The following is a 24,140-nucleotide window of genomic DNA, read 5'->3' on the forward strand; positions in this document are numbered from 1 at the left end:
TGTTTGATTGAAGAGGACATTTAAATATAAACATTTCAATATATACTTTGGTGAATATGTCTTTTTTTTCTTTTTTTAACTATGTAGTTAAGTCTTTGCGGTGTTAAAATGTTATTTGCTTATTTTTGGTTTCTTTGCTTAGAAAATATTAACCAGGGCTGTCAGTATACATCAGAATGCAATATAGAGAGAGTGTGTGTGTGTATGTAGATGTGATTTAAACGTTGACACTGCATAACATTTAAACGTTCATAAAAATGCAGAGGGTCAACAATCACTTGAATAATCAGTAAGCTACCACTCATGGGGTGTCCTCAATTGATCTTTAGTATGGCAAAACATTACAAATAGAAACAAAATGAATCGAATAGACTTGAATAAAATGTACTTAAAAGAATACAATTACGCGCTGGAGCATACCAGCATTGCAGTGCTTAATTTGTGCTGGGGCTTGATGGGGAAGCAGAGGTGTGTTGCTCTGTGGCTACTTGTACTGCAGGCTGTAATAACAGGAGACGTGTCTTTCAATACAGGTAAAGATGAGCAAGCAAGCCCAGGAATATTTGTGTAAGTCTTTAGCTGCAGAATACATACAGAGGCAATAAAATAAATGTGAAGTCTCTGAAATTACTGTCATATTTTTCTTTCTTTTTTTTTTTTGTCCTGCGGTTGCTTTTGTATCACTAGTACAGTATGTTTCAAATAAAAATTATTTTGAATGTGCGATTTTTAATAATGGTATTGTTGTAACTGCTTGCACCATGGCAACTCTCTCTGTACAAATTAAGTACTGTGGTATTTTACTGTAAAGGTTATAGAACCCAAACAAGAAAAGAATACCATAGGTACACAGCACTATGTAGTCATACAGGTGTAGGAGTAAATACAGCAGCACTAAAATAAAAACATTATATATATATATACATTATATATATATATATATATATATATATATATATATATATATATATATATATATATATATATATATATATATATATGTTATACGTAATATCAAGACATGTAATGCATTTAGTAGTAACGCAGGACCTGTACAATCGTTATTTAAGTTTCTTAAATGCAATTCTGTTTTGGCTGTATGCATGGTATTTTGGCTAATAAGACACGCTGAAGAATCTTTCAGAAGCACCGTATATTAAAGAGTTCAGCCCTGATACTCTTAGAAACTGCTGTAAGGAAAGAAAGGGAAAATAAACCGACAGTGCTGAACTGACAATTCTCTCGTTATTATTTCTCTATTATTTCTCACAGCTGTTTTTAGCAATTTGAAATAAACGCTGCAATGTTAATTCAAAGTAATATGGTACTTTCAAATATTAATTCTGTAAGCACAGGTGAGACAAATCCCTTGATCAGCCGGAAGAGGCAAATATGAAACCTTTTAACAACCAGAAAATAAAATGTTCCCTATTCATTTTAAGACTCAAATCCAACCATTAACAAGTTTCATATCTCAAACCAATGCTGTTGCTGGATAACCTAATTTTAGGTCCAGACTGCCTGTGGACAAGTGGCATTTAGAAGAAAAAGGATGTCCAGCTTGATAAGAAATCGAAAGGGTTACACCTTTTAGAATCAAGCCAGTACCACCATCATGTAAACTACTGAACCCGTACTGAACTGTACCCTTTTGACCTACAGCTTCCCCAATCCAGGACAACAAGATCTTAGTCTAGCCCACTGTATTAAATGCCTGAGACACACACAACTAAGTAAAACAAAAGTTCCAAAAAGGTTAACAGGGTGTTTCCTCATTTCTAAAAGGACCATTGGAAGTTTTCCAAGAACATATTTTCCTGAATACTGTCCACTGGTCAGATTTAGCTTTTTACAAGAAAACAATTAGGCTGGCATTGTTTGGATGTGTTTCCAGCTAAGCTGTACAGAAATTATTCTGATCTCAGGCATTCTTCCAAAAAGTTTCAATTTTGTCCAACACTGGCATTGTTCGGAAGCATGCTACTATAAATAAGATGTTCCTGACATACAATCACATTGAACTGATTTTATTTCAATTATTTTTTTAAGAAGGAAAACATCCCATTTACTTAATCATTCTCTTATTTGGAAGATTTCTCTGAACTGTTGACAATGATGTACAGTAGTGCTTCGCAGAAATGATGTTTGGGGAAAACGATTCTGCTGCACCACCACACAAAACCAATTAGAGAACTATTTTCTGCGACAGGTCAGGATGTTTGTCATAGAAAGATGTGCTTTTTAATGTCTTTATTAAGATGACATCCATGTCCCTTGGAACTTATCAGAATGACAATCATTTGCTCATCACTTTAGAAATGGCAATCAGTGGAATCACATTACTGGTACAGGCAATGCCAGCCACTGCAAGCATCGTTTTGCATTTTCCAAATGAACTACTTTGAAAACTAAAAATTACAATACATAGGTAAAATGCAATGACAGGACCAGACTTGTGTCTTGTATGAAAATTAATTTTAAAAGAAACAAAGGTATACACCCTAACACAAAACAAACCCTGTCTTAACTTTTAAATAGGCTATTTAAAACTTTATCCCATCAGTTCACTAATGTAAAGAACCTAAAGAATTCATTTTGGCAGTTTTTTTTTTTTTTTTTCTCTCCAGGTCACAGAATGACGGTAATTTCTGCACTGGTAAGCAATTGAAATAAAAATATGTGATGAACCCTGCTAAATGTTTATGTTTTGTTTTTTTGTTTTTTTAAATAAAACTACAGAAATAAATGTGTAACAATTTAAACAGGGAAATACCTACCAGCAATGCGTACTGTAAAGATATCTCCATATTTTTCCTTATAGACATTGAGAAATTTGTGTGCATCTTTACCAAACTCAAGTGCTTTCCCAAGGAAGGGAACCCATCCTTTCACTAGAGGAGGCTCCCCAGGTCTCCTGTGAAAACAAAAGCATTTCACATTAAATAAAATAATACCGCATTGTGTGTTTTGATATGTACAGTTGCGAGCCCACTGCCAAGTTTGACACATCAATGAGCAAAAGAGTACATGAAGACATAGAGAACACACTGATTCCTAGACTGATGGTTACTTACTTAAAATAAACAAGGCTCATAATGGTTTAAAATCCATAAACCATTTTTTGCTTCATAACGGCTACTTTAATGTAGCTCTCACATTTTGTTAAAAAAAAAAAAAAAAGCATGATGTTACTCTGAACCCATGTTACTCCAGGTCAGACACACCCTCTATTTTTACTTTTTCAAACAAGTATTTGAATCAGATGTTCTCTATAAGATCAAATAAGTGCTGCTGAAAGACATAAAGCAAATCTCTACAAACAATGCAGACACTGCATCCCATCTGTGAAGGTGACCCATTTTGATTAATCACAACATATTTACTGGCTCAGATCTAATCAAAGACCAGGAGATCACCAGCTTTAACATCATGCACGACACAGAAATGCATGCAGCAGTATTAACCTGTCATGTTCCAGTTTTGTTTTCTAAAACACTCTCGCAGGAATTATGGTATTTGTGTTTCCCGAAAAAAAAAAAAAAAAAACATTACAAAATTGTAATAACTTGGATCAGACGTTTATCTTGTAGAGAATGGTAATTTTTATTAGAGACACGCAATGTTGCAATGATCGCAATGTTCTTGAACCGGGAACCGGAAACAAGAGTATTGACCTTCGTGTGATTGACAGGGGGAAGGGACGGTAAACTCAACTACGACAAAAATGTTGTATTTAAAATTAAAAATTTTAAATAAAGGAAAAAGGAACATAAATGTAAAAGTATTCAGACTGGGTTACATTTTCCCTTTCTGAAAGCAGCTTTCATTTGGTCTTCATTTTGTAACACACAAAACAACCCCAATGACAGGTTAAGGTAATGCAAGCTTACTGTGCCCTAGAATGCTGATAGTTAATTCCTTCCAAGTGGAACAAAAAATAAAACTGGGACTAATCCAAGATTACAGGAGAGATCATCAAATCTCGACCTCTGACAGTTTACACCATATCCTCAATTATCCTCTTTAAACTTGTAAAGAATTACAAAAGGTTTGCCATTTCCCCCCAAAAAATGAATACAAAACATCAATACATATTAAGTGCAAGCCATTGTCTGCCTTCACTTGAAGGGGCGGACAGTGCTCAACAAAGGTAGCATTGTGGCAAATATCTAGACAGGCTTTTTGTCATATTCTAATCTGATGCATCAAATTTCACCCTCCACGCTTTGTCAATCGGTCAAAAGCTGTATTCTTCACAGGCTTTCCGTGGGGTAAAAAGACGCATCTCAGAAATCTTGGGGCGAATTAACTTAATGCTATGACTATGTGGGCTCACATCAAGGATATGTTTCCTTAGGACCCAGATGTGAGGGTCGTCGTTTACTTTAGTCATGCTAAGCTTTGGCAGTAATAAGATGAACCCTGCTAAACGCCATGTCAAGGCCATAACATTAATTCAACTTATGACCTACAGTACATACACCACAGCAGAAATCTGCCTTTTTTGGTGCATTTTTTCAGAAATTGTATTTTTGTCCACTTTCATCCAAAAAAATAAACAAACAAAAAAAAACCTTTCACAAAATATTCATGAAGAAAAGGTACAACAAAAAAAATGACCAGTTATAAAAAGCAAAATAGCTCTACATTTCATAAAAAAGATTATCTTTCATATTGTTTTATTTTTTAAACCCACACACCATCAAAAAGATAACACCAAATTCATAATGATCTAGTACCATGTGGCTTTCCAATATACATTTAATTAAATTAAAATACCTTAACATAAATGAGTAGCTCTAGAGCTTTGGGGGCTGTATCACTGCTGTTAAGTTTTTCCTGTTCTTACTTCATATCATTATTTATATTCAGTATTTTTCTAAAAGATTGATTAAATCTGGTTGTTAGACTATTAAATACAGGTTTTCCCACATCCACCTGTCTAATGGATAAATAAAACACTGTCTCCTTTACTACAACAGCAATGTTATGCCTGTTTATTAATCACAACGTGACACAGAAAATTATACTGGCACCAGCAAGCGCTCTAAGAATCTACAATATTACAATATTGTCATGCACAGGCATTTAAAGATGCAGATGTATACATTTCAGACTTTTTAAATTTTTTTAAAGTACTGTGGTTAAATTAATTGGCATTTACTGAATATGCTGAATAATAATAATAAAATCTATTTTCCCATTTAAGCTAACAACCTTGAAAAAAAATACACAATGTTGTAAGTACAGGTTCAACATTTTGCTAACAAATTATAAAAAATATGTTTTCACATGTCTGCAATTCATAAATATTAACCGCCTGTTTAAAACATGATGCATTTTCATTTAAGCAGTTATTTTGTTAATCTCTAACCGCGGATAACATCTAATCCAAATACGTCTATAGAAAAAAATATATATATATATATATATATATACACACACACACACACACACACACACACACACACACACACACACACACACAACGCATTGTCGTACCTAATCTTTTGTTTGACCTGTATACCTTCATCTTTCTGCAGCATTGCAATAATTTTTTTTTTTTTAAATGTCTAGCTGCCAAACATGAAGAGTTAACATGAGGCTTATTTTTCCCCACTGACCATACATACATGGAATTGTCAGTCCACAGGGCGCTGTAGTGGTTCTGCTGTGGTTTCTTATTTTTACAGAATGCAGACTGCTGCTTAAGAACACAAAATAAAGGGGTTATAATACTATATGATATATATATATATATATATATATATATATACATGGGAAAACCCTTTATAGCGTTGTCCAAATTTTCTGTATCTACAATTGTAATCTAAAATGATAAGACTGTTGATAAAAAAATGACCATGTTTTTGAATACTGAATGGGCTTTAACTAAAAAAAAAAAAAAATTAAAAATATAATTTTGGAAAATGTAACAGGTTTCTGCATTGAATAATGTTATGGGAGAAGCTAATGGAAAACGTCTCTTTGAATCAATCGCTTACTGATAAAATCTAGGATTGTTTCTAATGAAAAGCTAGTAACCAAATTTTTTATACAGTGAGTAAAAACTTCCATATCCTCACATGTTTGCTTCTTTTAGCTCATTTCTCATTGTGACCAGTTAAATTATGAGGAAATAACTAACATTTAAAATGTCAAAATAAATAACAGCTTGCCAAGAGTCTAACTTCCATTTGTCTTTTCACAAATAACCTAGAAAGTAGCTATAAAAATTCATAAAAATTTAAAACATTTCACACGACACACTGTCAAAAGGTTATGCCAATACTTGCGATTTAAATGTATTATTGGTGCAATTAATGTTAACGTGCCTGACGTGGTATCGTCCACAACAAGGCAATTGCCAAATGTGCTTGGGCACAAGGCCCTTCATGGTAAAGGACTCACATGCAATTGTATAAGCAGGCTGTCAACATTTAAGTCATGGTTCATTCTAAAACTATAGAAGCCTACAATACAATTATGATTGTCTACAGTCTATTTAATCTAACATAAATCAACACAAAAAAGTATGTTGAAATACATTGACTGTAGTCATAATTCAAATGTCTTTAAAATGGCTTAGCATTTGTTAACACTTTACATGAAAGGGGAACACAATTTGAAACACTCATTATGTACAGCAGATCTGTTTGATATTGCAAAGAAAAAAGCTGAAATGCATGTTTATCTTTACTCATCACAGTTAATGGTGTTCTCTTGCTGCTACAGGTACCCAGCATGTTGTGCCACAGAGCCCTCGCCTTGTAAGCAGAACTATACTGCGATGTATTACAAACCCATCGACTCCATAGATAAGTCAGCAGCAAGTTTTCTCATCTCGCCCCCAAACTCAATCAGTCTATTTGATTATTTTTTTACAACAGTCTGTGGTATAATAGCATTGTAAAATAGCAATAGCAATGGCCCAAATTATACAAGGGGAGAATCATTTGTTGAATTAACTGTTTCGGTTTCCAAGCTGAACCAGTTCCTTACTGACACAACATGTCAAACTTAACATTAGGATTGCTTTAATGAATTACATGTGATGTTCATGAAATTGTTTAATACTTCATGGCTTCTGTAAGAGTCTAAAACGGTCAGAAATATAAAATTACATTTGTAAAAAACATCTCAACACATTTGTCTGATAAAAACTGATTTAAAAAAAAAGCAACACTCTCATTGCCACAACTGGCAGGGGCTCTCACTTCAAGTGTTTCCTGTTTCTTCTTTTAAGAAGAGAAAATTATATTATCCTGACTATTTATATGACTTGATCATTCTGTCCGGAGGTACAGCAGAGCACATAGCCCCCTCTCTTCCTCCCTCCTCCACTCCACTATAGGTGGTGTGTGATTGGAACAGTTTATAGGTTTTGTCTCTCATGACTCCTTCCAAAGGAGCTCCTGACAGATTAATAATGAAAATGCTAAATAATCCAGGCTGGCAGGCTGGCTCCTTTCGAACTGAGCCTGTAAAGGCTGGCATTACAGTCCCAAAGAGTTAATAGCTTGCTAACCCAACACCAGGGTGCTGAGCAGTAGGGAACCGTACCGATGGTCTAAAATATTTTATATATGTATGTGTGTGTGTGTGTATATATATATATATATATATATATATATATATATATATATATATATATATATATATATATATATATATATATATATACTGAGTGTACGAAACATTAGGAACACCTGTTCTTTCCATGAAATAGACTGACAAGGTGAATCCAGGTGAAAGCTATGATCCCTTATTGATGTAACCTGTTAAATCCACTTCAATCAGTGTAGATGAAGGGGAGACAGGTTAAAGAAGGATTTTTAAGCCTTGACACAACTGAGACCTGGTTTGTGTATGTGTGCCATTCAGAGGGTACAACTGTTCATTTTTAGTCACATCACAGTGACATAATTTAGCCACAGTACAACATGACACTAATTATCTAGGGATAGTCAATCAGTGCATAGACCAGAGTAAGCAACAGCAAGAAAAGCTGAAAGTTGGGCTGGAATAAAGAAAAGGAGATAACCCTGAGCATTCCCTTTGGATCCACTATTTCCAGCTCCAACAATGCACTTTTCTCCCAAGGGCAGCTGATATGACACTATGTGCGATCCTTCTGAAGTCAGTTCTACAGCTAAGCCAGGGGAACAATGTTAGACAAGGCTGATAATACCAAACAAGCCACATTGTGCCTTGAGCCTGAATGGCTTTGTAAAAATTGGCTCATTTTTTAATACATTTTTTTTACATTATTTATTTTTGTAATACATATGCGTTGTGTCCAAAGGCTGTATACTCAGGTCTCATACAGTTTTTCCAAGAAACCCTGTGAGCCATATTACGCCCAAGCACCTTGTAGGATTGACCTGGAAATGTAAATGTTTTTATGACAAATTGTGAAAAAAAAATCTGTTAAGTTGTAAGCTTAGTTCAATCCATATCTTTCAGTTTTTAGCTAACTATTGTAACTGTCTGCAAAAACAACATGCCAAGGGTGAAACCATAAATAATGTACCTGCTATATGTTACACATAGCTGTCTACATACCAGTAAAGAAAAGATTTACATTACGGACATCTCTTCTTGAAACCGGAAATTCCCCAATCTGGTTTCACTTGGCAATACCCTTTAAAAACCTTGAAGTATTACTTAATTCAGTTCATATGATCTTCTGTTTAATGAAGGGACTGTGAGACTCCAGCATCAGTTCCGTAAGTAACTCCCCTGGTATTCCATTCTGTCACTGCAGAGATGATGCAGCTCTACATTTGAAACCAGAATAAAAACCTTACAACAAATAAGGGCCATACATCTACCACCAAAAAACTGTCAAAATAAATAAATAAATAAATAAATCAGGCACAGCATGTTAAACTTGAGTTGCTGCAGCTTTTCCATATGATACTTATATAACCCTAACTTTGACTAACCTAACCTAACGACTAAAGTCACCCACCTGCTGAGCATCCTATACTGCCTGGGCCAACTGTAGTCAGACACTCGTTGCTAGATAAAATGTTGCACATTTATAAAAAGCACTTTAGACTAATGAAGTCTTGTTTGTATTTTGTTTGGCGAGCATATATTGCAATGTCATGATCTGAAAGACGAGAGTTGTAGTAGGCAATTGAAAATAAGAGAGCAGTGATTTGTTTTTGTTTAACTGGGATAGTGACAATAATTTTAATAATTACTTCCAAAAGCTAAACATTAGTGTTTTTTGTTTATAAAAATGTTGTTGGATTCCTGCACTGAAGTAGTAACTACTAAATAAATAAAACATCAATACTAGATAAATACATTGTACAAACACTTGCCTAAAGTTGAAAAAAAATCAATTATATGAAGGGAACAGGGGGGAGATCTGTGCTGACTCTTCTAGTGCATTCATAGTGCTGCAGGGAGAGGGCAGCAGCCTTACAATATCCGACTGTCGGTCATGGCAGTGACACAGAGAGGTGGGGCAGAGGGTGTGTGGGCTTTCCCTCTCTCCGAGTGGCTGAGAAGCGGACCTTGGAGGGATTGCTAGCCCTATAAAATAACATTCTGCTGTTCCCTCAGCTCTGCCCCTCTAGAAGTAAAACGAGCTTGCAGAAGCTCTGGTCCAGGACCGAGAATGGCCAGGAGAGAAAGAAACCCAAAGAGACGAAAACAAAAATAGAGGTAGCGGGGAAAACCCATAAGTGTACAACCAGCAGGCTGAGCGTGGGACGGGGACCCCGGCCATGCAGATAGAGATGGTCGGGGTAACGTTGCCAAGTGCAGCACCTTTTCTTTGTACTTTTTGATTACTGTGTTTTATTTCCTCTTTTTGTAATTTTTTTATTACAAATTTGAACTACTCAGCATTGTTGTCCTCCACAATTAAAAACCTGGTTTTGAACACATGACATTTAAGCACGTCCACAGAAAAGGTTGCCTATAATGCATGCATCTGTTGGCAGGTCCAGTATAAGAGAAGCTTCTTTTTGCTGTCAAAGTAATCAAAGGGAGGTTGCGATATAATCTATAAACAGATGCTGGCCAGTGATAAACCATAAAGGACAAGACAGTGGGGCCAGATGTTTGAGTGACCTTCAGACTAAAAACCTGCTGACATGGCACTGATTTAGATAGTTGTTGGCAGCGGCCTCTGATCCAGTGGCTCAAAAAAAACAAAAGGTATGGACATTTATTTTTCTTATCTTTCCCCTTCAAACACAAACATTGAAACTACTGGTCAGCGGTGGTGATGGCTGTCAAAAATGTTGAATTCACTACTCAACCCTGCCAGTAAGTATCACATCAAAATGGAATTAGTTGAATGAACAACATCTTCAGGCCCTGCCACTTTGCATCGCTTTCAACTTTTAACAGCTGTTTTTTGAGTGACTGCAGATGCAAAATAATGATTACAGTGGCTTTTTAGTGTTCTGTTTTTAAACATACAAGTACAGACCACTCCCAATAAGGGTATCACAGCTAGCATGTTGTTCAATGTTGCAGAGAACCAGCCGAATTTAAAATATAGAACGTGCACTGCTTGTTGTAGCTTTAAGCTCATGTAAAACACAATCAAGATGAACAATTAAAACTTGACTGCAAACTATCTGTCACTAGAGAACATGAAGATAGAAGAAAAATCAGAATGAACTGACTAGCAATATTAAACACTCCTATCAATATGCCAAAAAGTATACTTCTCAGTATGTCCAAATGTTTTGAAATGCCCTCTATTCTGTAGTTTATAAAATAAAGAAATAAAATGAAATCTAGAATGGCAGCGCAGTATATCATTTTAGGCTGCTCAATTAATTGCCTAAAAGATTAGCACTGGCGGGATTTTTTACCAATGTCACACATTGTCCTGGAAGAAAACTTGCTTCCTTCTGCTCTGACAATGTTCCCCAACTCTGAGGATTGGTTTTTTCCAGCAGGACAATGCTCCATGCCACACAGCCAGGTCAATCAAGGTGTGGATAGAGGACCACCAGATCAAGACCCTGTCATGGCCAGCCCACTCTCCAGACCTGAACCCCATTGAAAACCTCTGGAATGTGATCAAGAGGAAGATGGATGGTCACAAGCCATCAAACAAAGCAGTTGCTTGAATTTTTGCACCAGGAGTGGCAAAAAGAATTTGAACTTGAAGCTACATGCGCACTTCACAAAGACAAACTGCCTGATTCCTGCCTTGCTGAAGCACCCCCAGATGTGTCAAATTTTCAGCTTTGCCCAACACCGGGGCATCTAATGTTTAGACAGAGACGTGGAGAGTCCTAAAAGCCACAGTGTGTCGCACCCACTGTGAAATGTGGTGGAGGATCGGTGATGATCTGGGGGTGCTTCAGCAAGGCTGGAATCGGGCAGCTTTGGCATGAATCAAGCCAAGTACAAGATTGTCCTGGAAGAAAACTTGCTTCCTTCTTCTCTGACAATGTTCCCCAACTCTGAGGATTGGTTTTTTCCAGCAGGACAATGCTCCATGCCACACAGCCAGATTAATTAAGGTGTGGATAGAGGACCACCAGCTCAAGACCCTGTCATGGCCAGCCCAATCTCCAGACCTGAACCCCATTGAAAATGCTTGAATTTTTGCACCAGGAGTGGCAAAAAGAATTTGAACTTGAAGCTACTGCACTAACAAGTAACTATGATGTGATAGGTGTTACAAAAACTTGGTTGTGTGAGAGTGATGGGGACGAATATAATATTTGTGGGTATACACTGTATAGGAAAGACAGGCAGGACAGAAGAGGAGGAGGGGTAGCGCTATACATAAGAAACAGTCTTGAAGCCCAGGTGTTAAACCTGGACAAAGAAAATAAAGCCGAATCAATATGGGTCAGAATAACGGACAAAAATTCAATGGGCATAATAACAGGAGCATGCTATAGACCACCAGATTCAGACGGTGAGCAAAATAATCTGTTATACAATGACATTAGAAATGCATGTAGCAAAGGAGAAGCCATACTAATGGGGGATTTCAACTTCATCCATATAAAATGGGAAAACCCGGTGGGTAGCACGAAGGATGAAATTGAAATGGTGGAAAAAACAAATGACTGCTTCCTAACACAATTTGTCAAGGCACCAACTAGAGGGGAGGCATGCCTTGATTTAGTCTTTTCAAATAACGAAGACAGAATAACTAAAACAGAGGTCAGAGAACCACTGGCAAACTCAGACCACAACATGGTCTCATTTGAAGTGTTTTTTTTAAAAACCCAAAAGTAATGACTAAAGCTAAGGTTTACAATTTCAGAAAAGCAAACTATGAAGGTATGAAACAAAGATTAACAGAAATAGATTGGAGTAAAATAGAGAAAACACCCACAGAAGGATGGCTGTTCTTCAAAAATGTTGTACTAGAGGTGCAAAACAATTACATCCCTAAAGTAGACAAATCTAAATGTAAAATTAAATTGCCAAAATGGTTTAATAGATCAATTAAAAAAAATATTCAGGCACTTTATAGAGCATTAAAAAAGGACCAAAAAGAAAGTACGCAGAAAGAGTACACAGAACTGCAAACGCAAGTCAAAAAGGAAGTTAGAAAGGCCAAGAGAGAAATAGAAATGAACATTGCTAAGGGAGCTAAAAACAATTCCAAAATGTTTTTCCAATATTACAACAGCAAGAGAACATTCAAAGAGCAGATTAAATGTTTAAGAGATACAAATGGCAAAATCGTAGATGAAGAAAATAAAATAGCAAATATATTAAATGATTACTTTTCACAAGTTTTTACAAAGGAAGATACTGACAACATGCTCCACATGTCATCCAGTTCCTATCCAGTTTTAAATAACTTTAGCATAACTGAGGCAGAAGTGTTAAAGGGACTAGGAGCTCTTAAAATAAACAAATCCCCTGGGCCGGATGAGATCCCCCCAGTAGTACTCAAAGAAATGAAAGAAGTAATTTACAAACCGCTAACCAAGATCATGCAGCAGTCTCTTGACACAGGGGTGGTACCGACAGACTGGAAAATTGCAAACGTAATACCGATCCACAAAAAGGGAAACAAAACTGAACCAGGTAACTACAGACCAGTAAGCATGACTTCTATTATATGCAAACTTATGGAAACTATAATAAGATCCAAAATGGAAAATTACCTATATGGTAACAGGGTCCTGGGAGACAGTCAACATGGTTTTAGGAAAGGGAGATCGTGTCTAACTAACCTGCTTGATTTTTTTGAGGATGCAACATCGATAATGGATAATTGCAAAGCATATGACATGGTTTATTTAGAGTTCCAGAAAGCTTTTGACAAAGTCCCGCACAAAAGATTAATTCTCAAACTGAACGCAGTTGGGATTCAAGGAAACACATGTACATGGATTAGGGAGTGGTTAACATGTAGAAAACAGAAAGTACTGATTAGAGGAAAAACCTCAGAATGGAGTGTGGTAACCAGTGGTGTACCACAGGGATCAGTATTAGGTCCTCTGCTATTCCTAATCTACATTAATGATTTAGATTCTGGTATAGTAAGCAAACTTGTTAAATTTGCAGACGACACAAAAGTAGGAGGAGTGGCAAACACTGTTGCAGCAGCAAAGGTCATTCAAAATGATCTAGACAAGATTCAGAACTGGGCAGACACATGGCAAATGACATTTAATAGAGAAAAGTGTAAGGTACTGCACTCAGGAAATAAAAATGTACATTATAAATATCATATGGGAGATACTGAAATTGGAGAAGGAATCTATGAAAAAGACCTAGGAGTTTTTGTTGACTCAGAAATGTCTTCATCTAGACAATGTGGGGAAGCTATAAAAAAGGCTAACAAGATGCTCGGATACATTGTGAAAAGTGTTGAATTTAAATCAAGGGAAGTAATGTTAAAACTGTACAATCCACTAGTAAGACCTCATCTTGAATATTGTGTGCAGTTCTGGTAACCTCGCTATAAAAAAGATATTGCTGCTCCAGAAAGAGTGCAAAGAAGAGCGACCAGAATTATTCCGGGCTTAAAAGGCATGTCATATGCAGACAGGCTAAAAGAATTGAATCTGTTCAGTCTTGAACAAAGAAGACTACGTGGTGACCTAATTCAAGCATTCAAAATTCTAAAAGGTATTGACAGTGTCGACCCAAGGGACTTTTTCAGTCTGAAAAAAGAAACAAGGACCAGGGGTCACAAATGGAGATTAGACAAAGGGGCATTCAGAACAGAAAATAGGAGGCACTTTTTTACACAGAGAATTGTGAGGGTCTGGAATCAACTCCCCAGTAATGTTGTTGAAGCTGACACCCTGGGATCCTTCAAGAAGCTGCTTGATGAGGTTTTGGGATCAATAAGCTACTAACAACCAAACGAGCAAGAAGGGCTGAATGGCCTCCTCTCGTTTTTAAACTTTCTTATGTTCTTATGTTCTTAAAGTCCAACTAAATGTGAAAGACTGGTGGAGAGCATGCCAAGACGCATGAAAGCTGTACTTGAAAATCAGGGTTATTCCACCAAATATTGATTTCTGAGCTCTTCCTAAGTTAAGACATTAGTATTGTGTTGTTTAAAAATGAATCTGAACTTATTTTCTTTGCATTATTCGAGGTCTGACAACACTGCATCTTTTTGTTATTTTGACCAGTTGTCATTTTCTGCAAATAAATGCTCTAAATGACAATATTTTTATTTGGAATTTGGGAGAAATGTTGTCAGTAGTTTATAGAATAAAACAAAAATGTTCATTTTACCCAAACACATACCTATAAATAATAAAATCAGAGAAACTGATAATTTTGCAGTGGTCCCTTAAATTTTTTCCATATATATATATATATATATATATATATATATATATATATATATATATATATATATATATCTTGGTCTTAATAGATATTCTGGGATAGGACAATGGAGACCAACCTGTCATTGTTTCTTACCATTATTATTTTCTGGGCCTTATTATTATTATTATTATTATTATTATTATTATTATTATTATTATTATTATTATACTAATACTGATGACTACTATGTGACTATTATTAATAATAATAATAATAATATTTATTATTATTATTATTATTATTATTATTAAATTAAATTTTAATATATATATTTTACCCAGATTTTAAAATTATAGTCCCTCTAAAATGAAGATGTAGAGATACAGGGAAGTCACCAATAGCTCTCAATGCCTGTTGAGGACTGTATCATTTCAAGCTCTGTGTTCTGGGGGTGGGTGGTGGAAAGATTCATGTCAGACCTATTTAATAGCCAGTCGTCAACAAAGGCACGGCCACCCTTGACACATTTACTATTATAACTAATATTTCTACAGTATCGGGCTATGATCCTTTTATCTGACTAGTTGCTCTAAAACAGGTTCACTGCTATGTATTACCCGATTGTAATTAATTTAGCTTATTCGGTAAAGCTCCGCCTTGAGCGCAGTACCTTAGGTCATAGTTTTTTCTGCATAGAACGCAGTGCTTTGCCATTGTTGCTGTCTTATTTGCTTTCTTATTCTCTACGTGTTTACGACTGGCATTATGCTATTTATTGGTATTGACTCATACATGATCACGCAAATTACAGCAAAACTTTAAGAATATTATCGCACAATCCTCATATAGAATCAGATTTATTTTAGCTCTGTCTTACTGAAACATTGCTTTTTTTTCTTTGTTGGTGCAGCCGCTATGTTGAGTTTCAGCTGAGACAGAGTGAAGTCACATGATGAATACACTCGCAAAAAATAAATAATGGACGTGGTATGTCTTCTCCCATTACTACAGTGGCTTGCGAAAGTATTGACCCTCCTTGGCATTTTTCCTATTTTGTTGCCTTATAAGCTGGAATTAAAATGGATTTTTTGGGGGTTTGTATCATTTGATTTACACAACATGCCTACCACTTTGAAGATGCAAAATATTTTTTATTGTGAAACAAACAAGAACTAAGACAAAAAAACAGAAAACTTGAGCGTGCATAAGTATTCACCCCCCCAAAGTCAATACTTTGTAGAGCCCCCCTTTGCAGCAATTACAGCTGGGGTCTCTTGGGGTATGTATCTATAAGTTTGGCACATCTAGCCACTGGGATTTTTGCCCATTCTTCATGGCAAAAATGCTCCAGCTCCTTCAAGTTGGATGGGCTCCGCTGGTTTACAGCAATCTTTAAGTCATACCACAGATTCTCAATTGGATTGAGGTCTGGGCTTTGACTAGGCCATTCCAAGACATTTAAATGTTTCCCCTTAAACCACTCGAGTGTTGCTTTAGCAGTATGCTTAGGGTCACTGTCCTGCTGGAAGGTGAACCTCCGCCCCAGTCTCAAATCTCTGGAAGACTGAAACATGTTTCCCTCAAGAATTTCCCTGTATTTAGCGCCATCCATCATTCCTTCAATTCTGACCAGTTTCCCAGTCCCTGCCAATGAAAAACATCCCCACAGCATGATGTTGCCACCACCATGCTTCACTGTGGGGATGGTGTTCTCGGGGTGATGAGAGGTGTTGGGTTTGCGCCAGACATAGCGTTTTCCTTGATGGCCAAAAAGCTCAATTTTAGTCTCATCTGACCAGAGTACCTTCTTCCATATGTTTGGGGAGTCTCCCACATGCCTTTTTGCGAACACCAAACGTGTTTGCTTATTTTTTTCTTTAAGCAATGGCTTTTTCCTGGCCACTCTTCCGTAAGTCCAGCTCTGTGGAGTGTACAGCTTAAAGTGGTCCTATGGACAGATACTCCCATCTCTTCTATGGAGCTTTGCAGCTCCTTCAGGGTTATCTTTGGTCTCTTTGTTGCCTCTCTGATTAATGCCCTCCTTGCCTGGTCCGTGAGTTTTGGTGGGCGGCCCTCTCTTGCCAGGTTTGTTGTGGTGCCATATTCTTTCTATTTTTTAATAATGGCTTTAATGGTGCTCCGTGGGATGTTCAAAGTTTTGGATATTTTTTTATAACCCAACCCTGATCTGTACTTCTCCACAACTTTGTCCCTGACCTGTTTGGAGAGCTTCTTGGTCTTCATGGTGCCCCTTGCTTAGTGGTGTTGCAGACTCTAGGGCCTTTCAGAACAGGTGTATATATACTGAGATCATGTGACAGATCATGTGACACTTAGATTGCACACAGGTGTTATGTGACTTCTGAAGGTAATTGGTTGCACCAGATCTTATTTAGAGGCTTAATAGCAAAGGGGGTGAATACATATGCACGCACCACTTTTCCGTTATTTATTTTTTAGAATTTTTTTAAAGAAGTTATTTTTTTCATTTCACTTCACCAATTTGGACTATTTTGTGTCTGTCCATTACATGAAATCCAAATAAAAATCAATTTTAATTCCAGGTTGTAAGGCAACAAAATAGGAAAAATGCTAAGGGGGGTCAATACTTTCGCAAGCCACTGTACATATACACTTAAATGTGTATTTTCAACTAATGTGCTGATTTACATTTTTACCAGTTACAAAACGCTTTAGATGATTTCTGAAATAGTCGTTTTTTTAAAAGGGAAATAAAACAAAAACCGTCAAAGTGTGAGTATTGTGATTTTTATTTATGTTTAGTGGAGTATTTATACTTCTAAATAACGTAGCAAGATTGTGTTTCACTGATTTTAGCATTCAATTATACGACAAGTTTAAAACTGTGAAGTTCATGAGCAGCACCGAGCAGCACTCTCTAGGCAGAATCGCCAGATGCCTGCTTCGCCCACCCTGTGCCAGTAGATTTGCTGGTGCCAGAGCGAACACTTCACTGTGATGTGCATTTACAGAGGGAAATTGGAGAATCAGCTGCAAGACAGACAGAAATATGCTTATGTTAATGCTTTGTAATGGTCTCAAAATAATAGGTTTACCTCGAAAGGCTGGAGTCTCTATTGAGGTTGATATTTATGATAATAACTTGTGAAAGTTAGTAAACTGAGTGTGAAGGTTGTTGCCAGTTACTACGAAAAATGTGCGCATTTTAGCCTTAGAGGGAACGCAGGTAGGCTGGCAAGTATAATAAACTTTGTTTTGTTTTTCTTTTCTATTTAGATTTCGGTGTAACAAAACAAGAGACACTGTTACAGCTGGACAGTCATCAATAACCTCCTTCCTGCAGTCACCCAAGCCAGGAGTCTTGGGAGGTGATACTACCACATACTACTTACCAAAATGTGCACAGGCTCAGGCCATTCATGATGGACCAGGTTGTTGGTGAGAGCTTGCCACGGAGAAGGATTTTTTAACTACATGCAGGTGGCTGACCCTCGGTATAAGCCTTTGTGCAGACAGAGCATGAAAAAGAAGATCACTCAAAAGACAAGTAGCCTGAAGGAAGAAATAACTGAGAAACTTGCAAAATGTGACTCAACGCGACAGTGGATTTGTGGTCAGACAGAAGGATGTGATCTTTCTTGGTGTAACAGTACATGTTATTGAAGATGATTGTCAACATACACTCTGGCATGTGAATGTTTTATGGGAAGGCACACAGGAGACCAGATTGCATTGGCTTTTGATGGAATAATTGAGAGCTACAGAATCAATCAAGTTTGGTGAGGCAGCGTATGCTGTGGCTGCACTACTGGACCCTGCCTTCTCTTTACAATGGCTTGTTGGCGTAAATGTTGAAGATGAGAAGAGGTCGTTCATCTTTTTTTTTTTTTTTTTTTTTTTTTAAACAAAAGTTAACCTAAGCTAACTGTTTACCAGTTCCAATTACCTATTGCCTATCTTGTTTAACTTGAAAAACTGTGATAACTGCATTAGCCTGTAGCTCTAATTGCTTTATTTATTATATTTACCTATTTACTGATCTTTTTGCTCAAATTATTCATTTTTTACTTCCAGCATAAGTGAAGATGACGAAGATGAGCCACCTCACAAGTACACCAAACTCTTCTACTCTTACAAAATATGACGACCCAATAATGCTAACAAAGATAGCTGGAACTGACTGAACAGGCGGAAGACACATCCCTGAAGTTTTGTGTCTCATAAATCAAAGCTCAACATCTTGTATCCTCTTGCAAAAAAGGCTTTAGCAGTCCCAACATCCAGTGCACCAGTGGAGCGTGCTTTCAGTCGGGAAGGGGGCTGATGAGACCCCCTCCCTCTCATCTTGGTGACACATTATTGTTAGACTCAGTGATGCTTAAGTGCAACTACAAACCTCAGACAGCAGTCTGATGCTTTCTTGTACATAAGACAAGTTGATGATGGGGTAGAGGGAGGGGTAAAGAGGAACAAGGAGGGTGGAAAAGAGACCTGTTTGAGAGGTAGGGGGAGAATGGGGGTGGGGGTAGGAAAAAGAAGAGTGAAAGCTCCTCAGGAAGTTTGAGAGAAGAATGAAAGCATGCATTCTATGTTAATTACATGTACATTAAAACCTAGTTTATTTTTCTTTTGGCCTATATTCAAAATTATTATTTGTCTCTAAATTTCCTTTCATGAGGAACCTGAAACAACTATCGGTAATGTCACTTGAGAAGAAATGAGAAAATACTTAGAGATGTTCTTTGTTTACCTCATGTTATCATTCATTACTGCACATCCCACCCAATTTAGCAGCTATTTATATATATATATATTCGTGATTTCCTGTAAAATCAATCAGATTAAATCAAGCTGTCTTGAACTGTCGGAACTAATGACTCGAAGTGACTTGAGCCAGATAGGTGACTCGATTCGGCTAATTCAGTGACTCGACTCAACTCGAGCTTGGCATGTCACTGACTCGACTCGAGTCTTTACTCCTAAATGACTCGACCTCAGTCGAGACTCAATTTTAGTGACTTGGTGTAACAGGAAGATCTATGCTGACTCTTCTGGTGTATTCAGTGCTGCAGGAAGAGGGCAGCAGCCATACAATATCTGTCTGTTGGTCATGGTCGTGACACGGAGAGGTGAAAGAGACGGTGTGGGCTTTCCCTCTCTCTCTGAGTGGCTGAGAGGCGGGTCTTGGGTGGATTGTTAGCCCTATAAAATAACATTCTGCTGTTTCCTCAGGTCTGCCCTTCTAGGATGTGCTGAGTGTGCGGAAGCTCTGGTCCAGGACCGAGAACGGGAGGAAGAAAAAAATCTAAAAGAAAAAGAGAACAAAAGAAATGCAGCAATAGCGGGAAAACCTTGGGCAGACCCCCCTAAGTATTCTTACAGCAGGCTGAGGGAGCAGCAAGTGTAGGACGGAGACCCAGGCTGTGCGGGTAGTGACGGCCAGGGTAACGCTACCGAGTGCAGCACCTTTTATTTGTAGTTTGATTACTGTGTTTTATTTTCCTTTTTCCTTTCGCCTTTTGTTTTTGGATTATTCTTTTGAGTACCTGTGAGTAGGCCCGCACTTCAACTTTGTACCGCCTATGGTATTCCTGTGGTCCGGGCGACCATCGTTGGTAGGCTGGCCACTGTCAACAGTGCTTCATTTTTTCATTACTTGCTCACATTTTTAGGGCACTTCTAAGATACCCTTGTATGTAAAACATCTGGCCTAGTTATAAAATGTCTGCTGCAAGAGAAGCATTTCTGTGTAATTTTGTTACATATAATAAATCAAGAGATTTCTTGTAATTGGATTATTTGAAGCTGTCTGAAACACCAGAGTTCTCTTTTTATATGTAAGAAATAAAGAGAATGGTGTGTTTTAAATCAAGTGTTGCACTTTCTTACCAGTTTTATTTGAATGTTATAGTCGGTGGCCACAGTTGGGCAGTATTGAAAATACATATAATTAAAATATGTATGTTAATTACATGTATTTAGTAGTAGTTTTGTAATTTCTAATGCAAATGCCAGTTTAGAAGTATTTTGTATCGAAAATACATTGTCAAGTTTTTTATTTTATTTTCTAGTACAGGAGGGGAGGTGGTTATTGCTCAGCGCGTAAAACATATCTTAAATTTTTTGCCCCGGGAACTGCAGTTTCCCAGTTGTATGTAGGCTGGCCCTTGGCCAATCTCTAGCCTCTAGATGCGCTTGAAGTTCAGCTTTGTGTGTGCCTTTCGCAACTAACAAACAACCAATCAGAGAACACTCGAACAGAAACAGAACAGGGAGCACAGTGGCCACGGCCCTATGTATTTACATGTATAAGTAGGCATATTAATAAAATAATGTATTAAACTACGTATTTCAACAATTTATTTAGATCCTCTTGGATGTTGTAATTCGTATTCATGTATAAATGTCACCGGCTCCCAACTCTCCACAGCACCACGGAACTCTGTTTTTTAACTGATCGGAAATCATGCTTTTACATCAGGAATGCACTTGATAGGACTATCTCTTTAGTGATCAATGTGGCGGGAAAACAAGTTAGTGGAGCAAGACAGGGCATCTGCCTATTCATCTCAGGTACTTACTTAACCTTCTAAGAGGCTCACCTTTGTGTGTTTACCTTAGAGACTGAACATTCTACCTGCGAAACAAGGACACACGCCTTTTTGTTTACCCTACATAGGGGTCTAGGCACTTAACGTTCTAAAACACTAACCTTTTTTACTTTATCTCAGTCAGAGCGGTCCATGCTGCTGACAATTTTCATGACAACAGTAAGCAAATATTTACAACAACCAACATTTCTTGAATATTTGTTTTCCCTCCTACTAGAAATACCAGCACCCAGCGTTCTTTAGGCTAATTTACATTACTCTGCTCAGGCAGAGGCAGACCCAATTCCTAGCACTAGGTAGCTCTGTTTCACACACGTGCATATTATATGTTACATAATGTTGGATAGCAGGACTAGTTTCTCAGTTATTGTTTTTGTTAAATGTATAATTATTTAAATGCTTAACAACTTTAAGCTTTTATGAAAAAATGTTTAACTTAATATAGACAATTTCCCCTTGAAATCATGCTTTAATACCATATCCCATTGCTTAAGCGTAACTTCAAACCTAACAAAACAAGGTACTAGAAAGTATAGCTAAAGTATAATTTCAATTAAAAAAAAACCTTACACAATCATTTAATACAATGTCCTTAAACATAAAAAATAACGACTCTGTTGAACCTCATAAATGAGTGAGAGACACAGCTTAATCTTATTGTATCATATACTGTTTTTTAAAAATCTGTTCCATTTATGCATTCATCTACGAGTACCTATTTGCAAGTTATGTCTAAAATTAGTTACTTTTGACCTGTGCCTAATAACTAAAAGTTATTTCCTTGCATGTTTTCTACAGCAGCAGCATGGAAAATGCACATCAAGATGATCTTAAGGCTTTCTCGATACAACTGAATCCATCTCCTCAATCAAGTGCATCATTAGGAGAACCTGAAACCCATCATGCATCAGCCATATTGGATGGGAAATACTTCAGCATTGTGGCAGTGGCAGATAGTGAGGTTCAAGCTGCTTAAAACGCACTCAACCTGAGACGCTGAAAGAATTTGAAAAGTATAAAGCTGCCTGGGTGAAGCCAGCAGGGTGGAGTTAAAGAGAAAAGCTACAGCAAGACAAAAAAAGGCTAATTTACAACAAAGCTATTCACTGTAATAAGTCTAACTCAAAAGAAAGAATATTTTCTTATCAAGTCTTTTATTGTCATAGGCATGTACCATCTGTCCACTGTAGAGCAGCCAGAGTTCAGGGAATTAGTTCAGGGGCTAAACCCAAGTATAAGTATTATATCTACATCGTACCCTGAGTCGATGCACTGATGATGATTTTACAGCCAAACTGTCTGACCTCTAGGACCAGCCGAAACAACAAAATCATGTGTGCACCACAACGGTCATTTTACCACCCGGAGCTACATAGGAGTCACTGTGCACTGGATAAATTAAACTTCTCTGGGATGTCATTCTGTTGCCCTAGCAAGCAAAAGATTTCCTAGTGCCCACACATACGACTGAATTGCTGAAATGCTTGATGACATACATATGCAATCTGGGCTTTCACATGAAAAAAATTGTTGCGACAGTGACCGTCAATCGGTCCAACTTTGTTAAGGTTTTCAAGAAATTTAACATCACAGTGGCCTTAAATTCAGAGGATGTGGAAGAGACTTCAATTATGACCTTACATTCACTCCTATTGATGAGAACCAGAGCACTGAAGAGTTGGCCAGTGGAATAATTCTTCCACATCATATAAGGTGTGCCAGCCACAACTGATGCCAAAAAAGCTTCCAGGGAGTCTCCAGCATTGTCCTGTCTCAATAATTTAGCAATTGGGAAATGTTCTGCTTTGTGGAATGCCTCAGGTCGACCAAAAACTGCTGAAATAATTCTGGAGATCTGCAACTCCACACTGATTACACCATGCCTGACGAGATGGAATTCATTATATGACAGCTTGGACCTCTTAATTAATCTTCGGGAATAACTTCCTTAGTTGATGAAAAAGCTCAGCTTCCGAGCGTTAAGGAAGTGGAATTATACTTCCTTGAGGAGTACTGCTGTGTGCTGAAGCCCACTGCCACTGCAATAGATCGCCTGCTACTATGGGGATCTCATCCCCACTCTTTTTGCTGCAAGGTCAAAAGTAGAAGCATTGCAGGCCACCAATCTACACCACTGTTCCCATCTACTGCAAGCAATAATATCTGGATTCCAGAAACGATTCTGCAGTTTTCTGAAACTGAAGACTGATGTTAAAGGGTCAATTTTGGCAACAATTACACATCAGTTTGAAGAGCTGGGTCTTGTATCAGAATCTTCTAGTGGGAGACCCCTTGAAGAGGAAGATGATGACTTCTTTGTTTTTATGGATAGCAAAGATGTTTCCCAGATAAGTACTCCCTTAACAACAAGCAACAAAGCTGAGCTGGAGATTCTTCATTTTTTTGAAGACCCAAGGAAGGATGTGACACCTTTAGAGCAATATCCATTCATAAAGAAGCTGTTTATATGCTTTAATACAATTTTTCTTCCTCTGCTCGTCTATTCTCTTTATTAGCTTGAGTTTCAGCCCCCAAAGAAATCGGCTGCCGGATGACCGCTTCCAGAAACTTGTGTTGCTGAAGGAGAACTGATAGAGAATTATATAGGGCTACTGAAAGCTACACTAATGTTAGACATTTAAATAAATACTGTTTGAATATTTTAAAGTTTTTGCTTGCTATAGAGCTACCTCAATCCCACCCCACCCCCCTCCCCACCCCAAAAAAAAGTTCTAAAAAGCTTTCTGGTGTTGAAAATTGTTATTTATTTTAAAACTGCACCTTGACAGGGTTACA

At 37.3% G+C, this 24,140-nt stretch overlaps 1 protein-coding gene across 1 annotated transcript in view; it reads right to left on the reverse strand.

Moving 5' to 3' along the window:
• The window catches only part of LOC121313380 (cytochrome P450 7B1-like), an 85,669-nt gene that overhangs the window by 22,624 nt on the left and 38,905 nt on the right, over positions 1-24,140 (reverse strand). Inside the window, exon 2 of the mRNA XM_041245843.1 lies at positions 2,778-2,914. Coding sequence (XP_041101777.1) covers positions 2,778-2,914 — 137 coding nt within the window. The remainder of the gene's footprint in view (positions 1-2,777; positions 2,915-24,140) is intronic.

Source organism: Polyodon spathula, chromosome 3, assembly GCF_017654505.1.
Source record: "Polyodon spathula isolate WHYD16114869_AA chromosome 3, ASM1765450v1, whole genome shotgun sequence".
NCBI lineage: Eukaryota > Metazoa > Chordata > Actinopteri > Acipenseriformes > Polyodontidae > Polyodon > Polyodon spathula.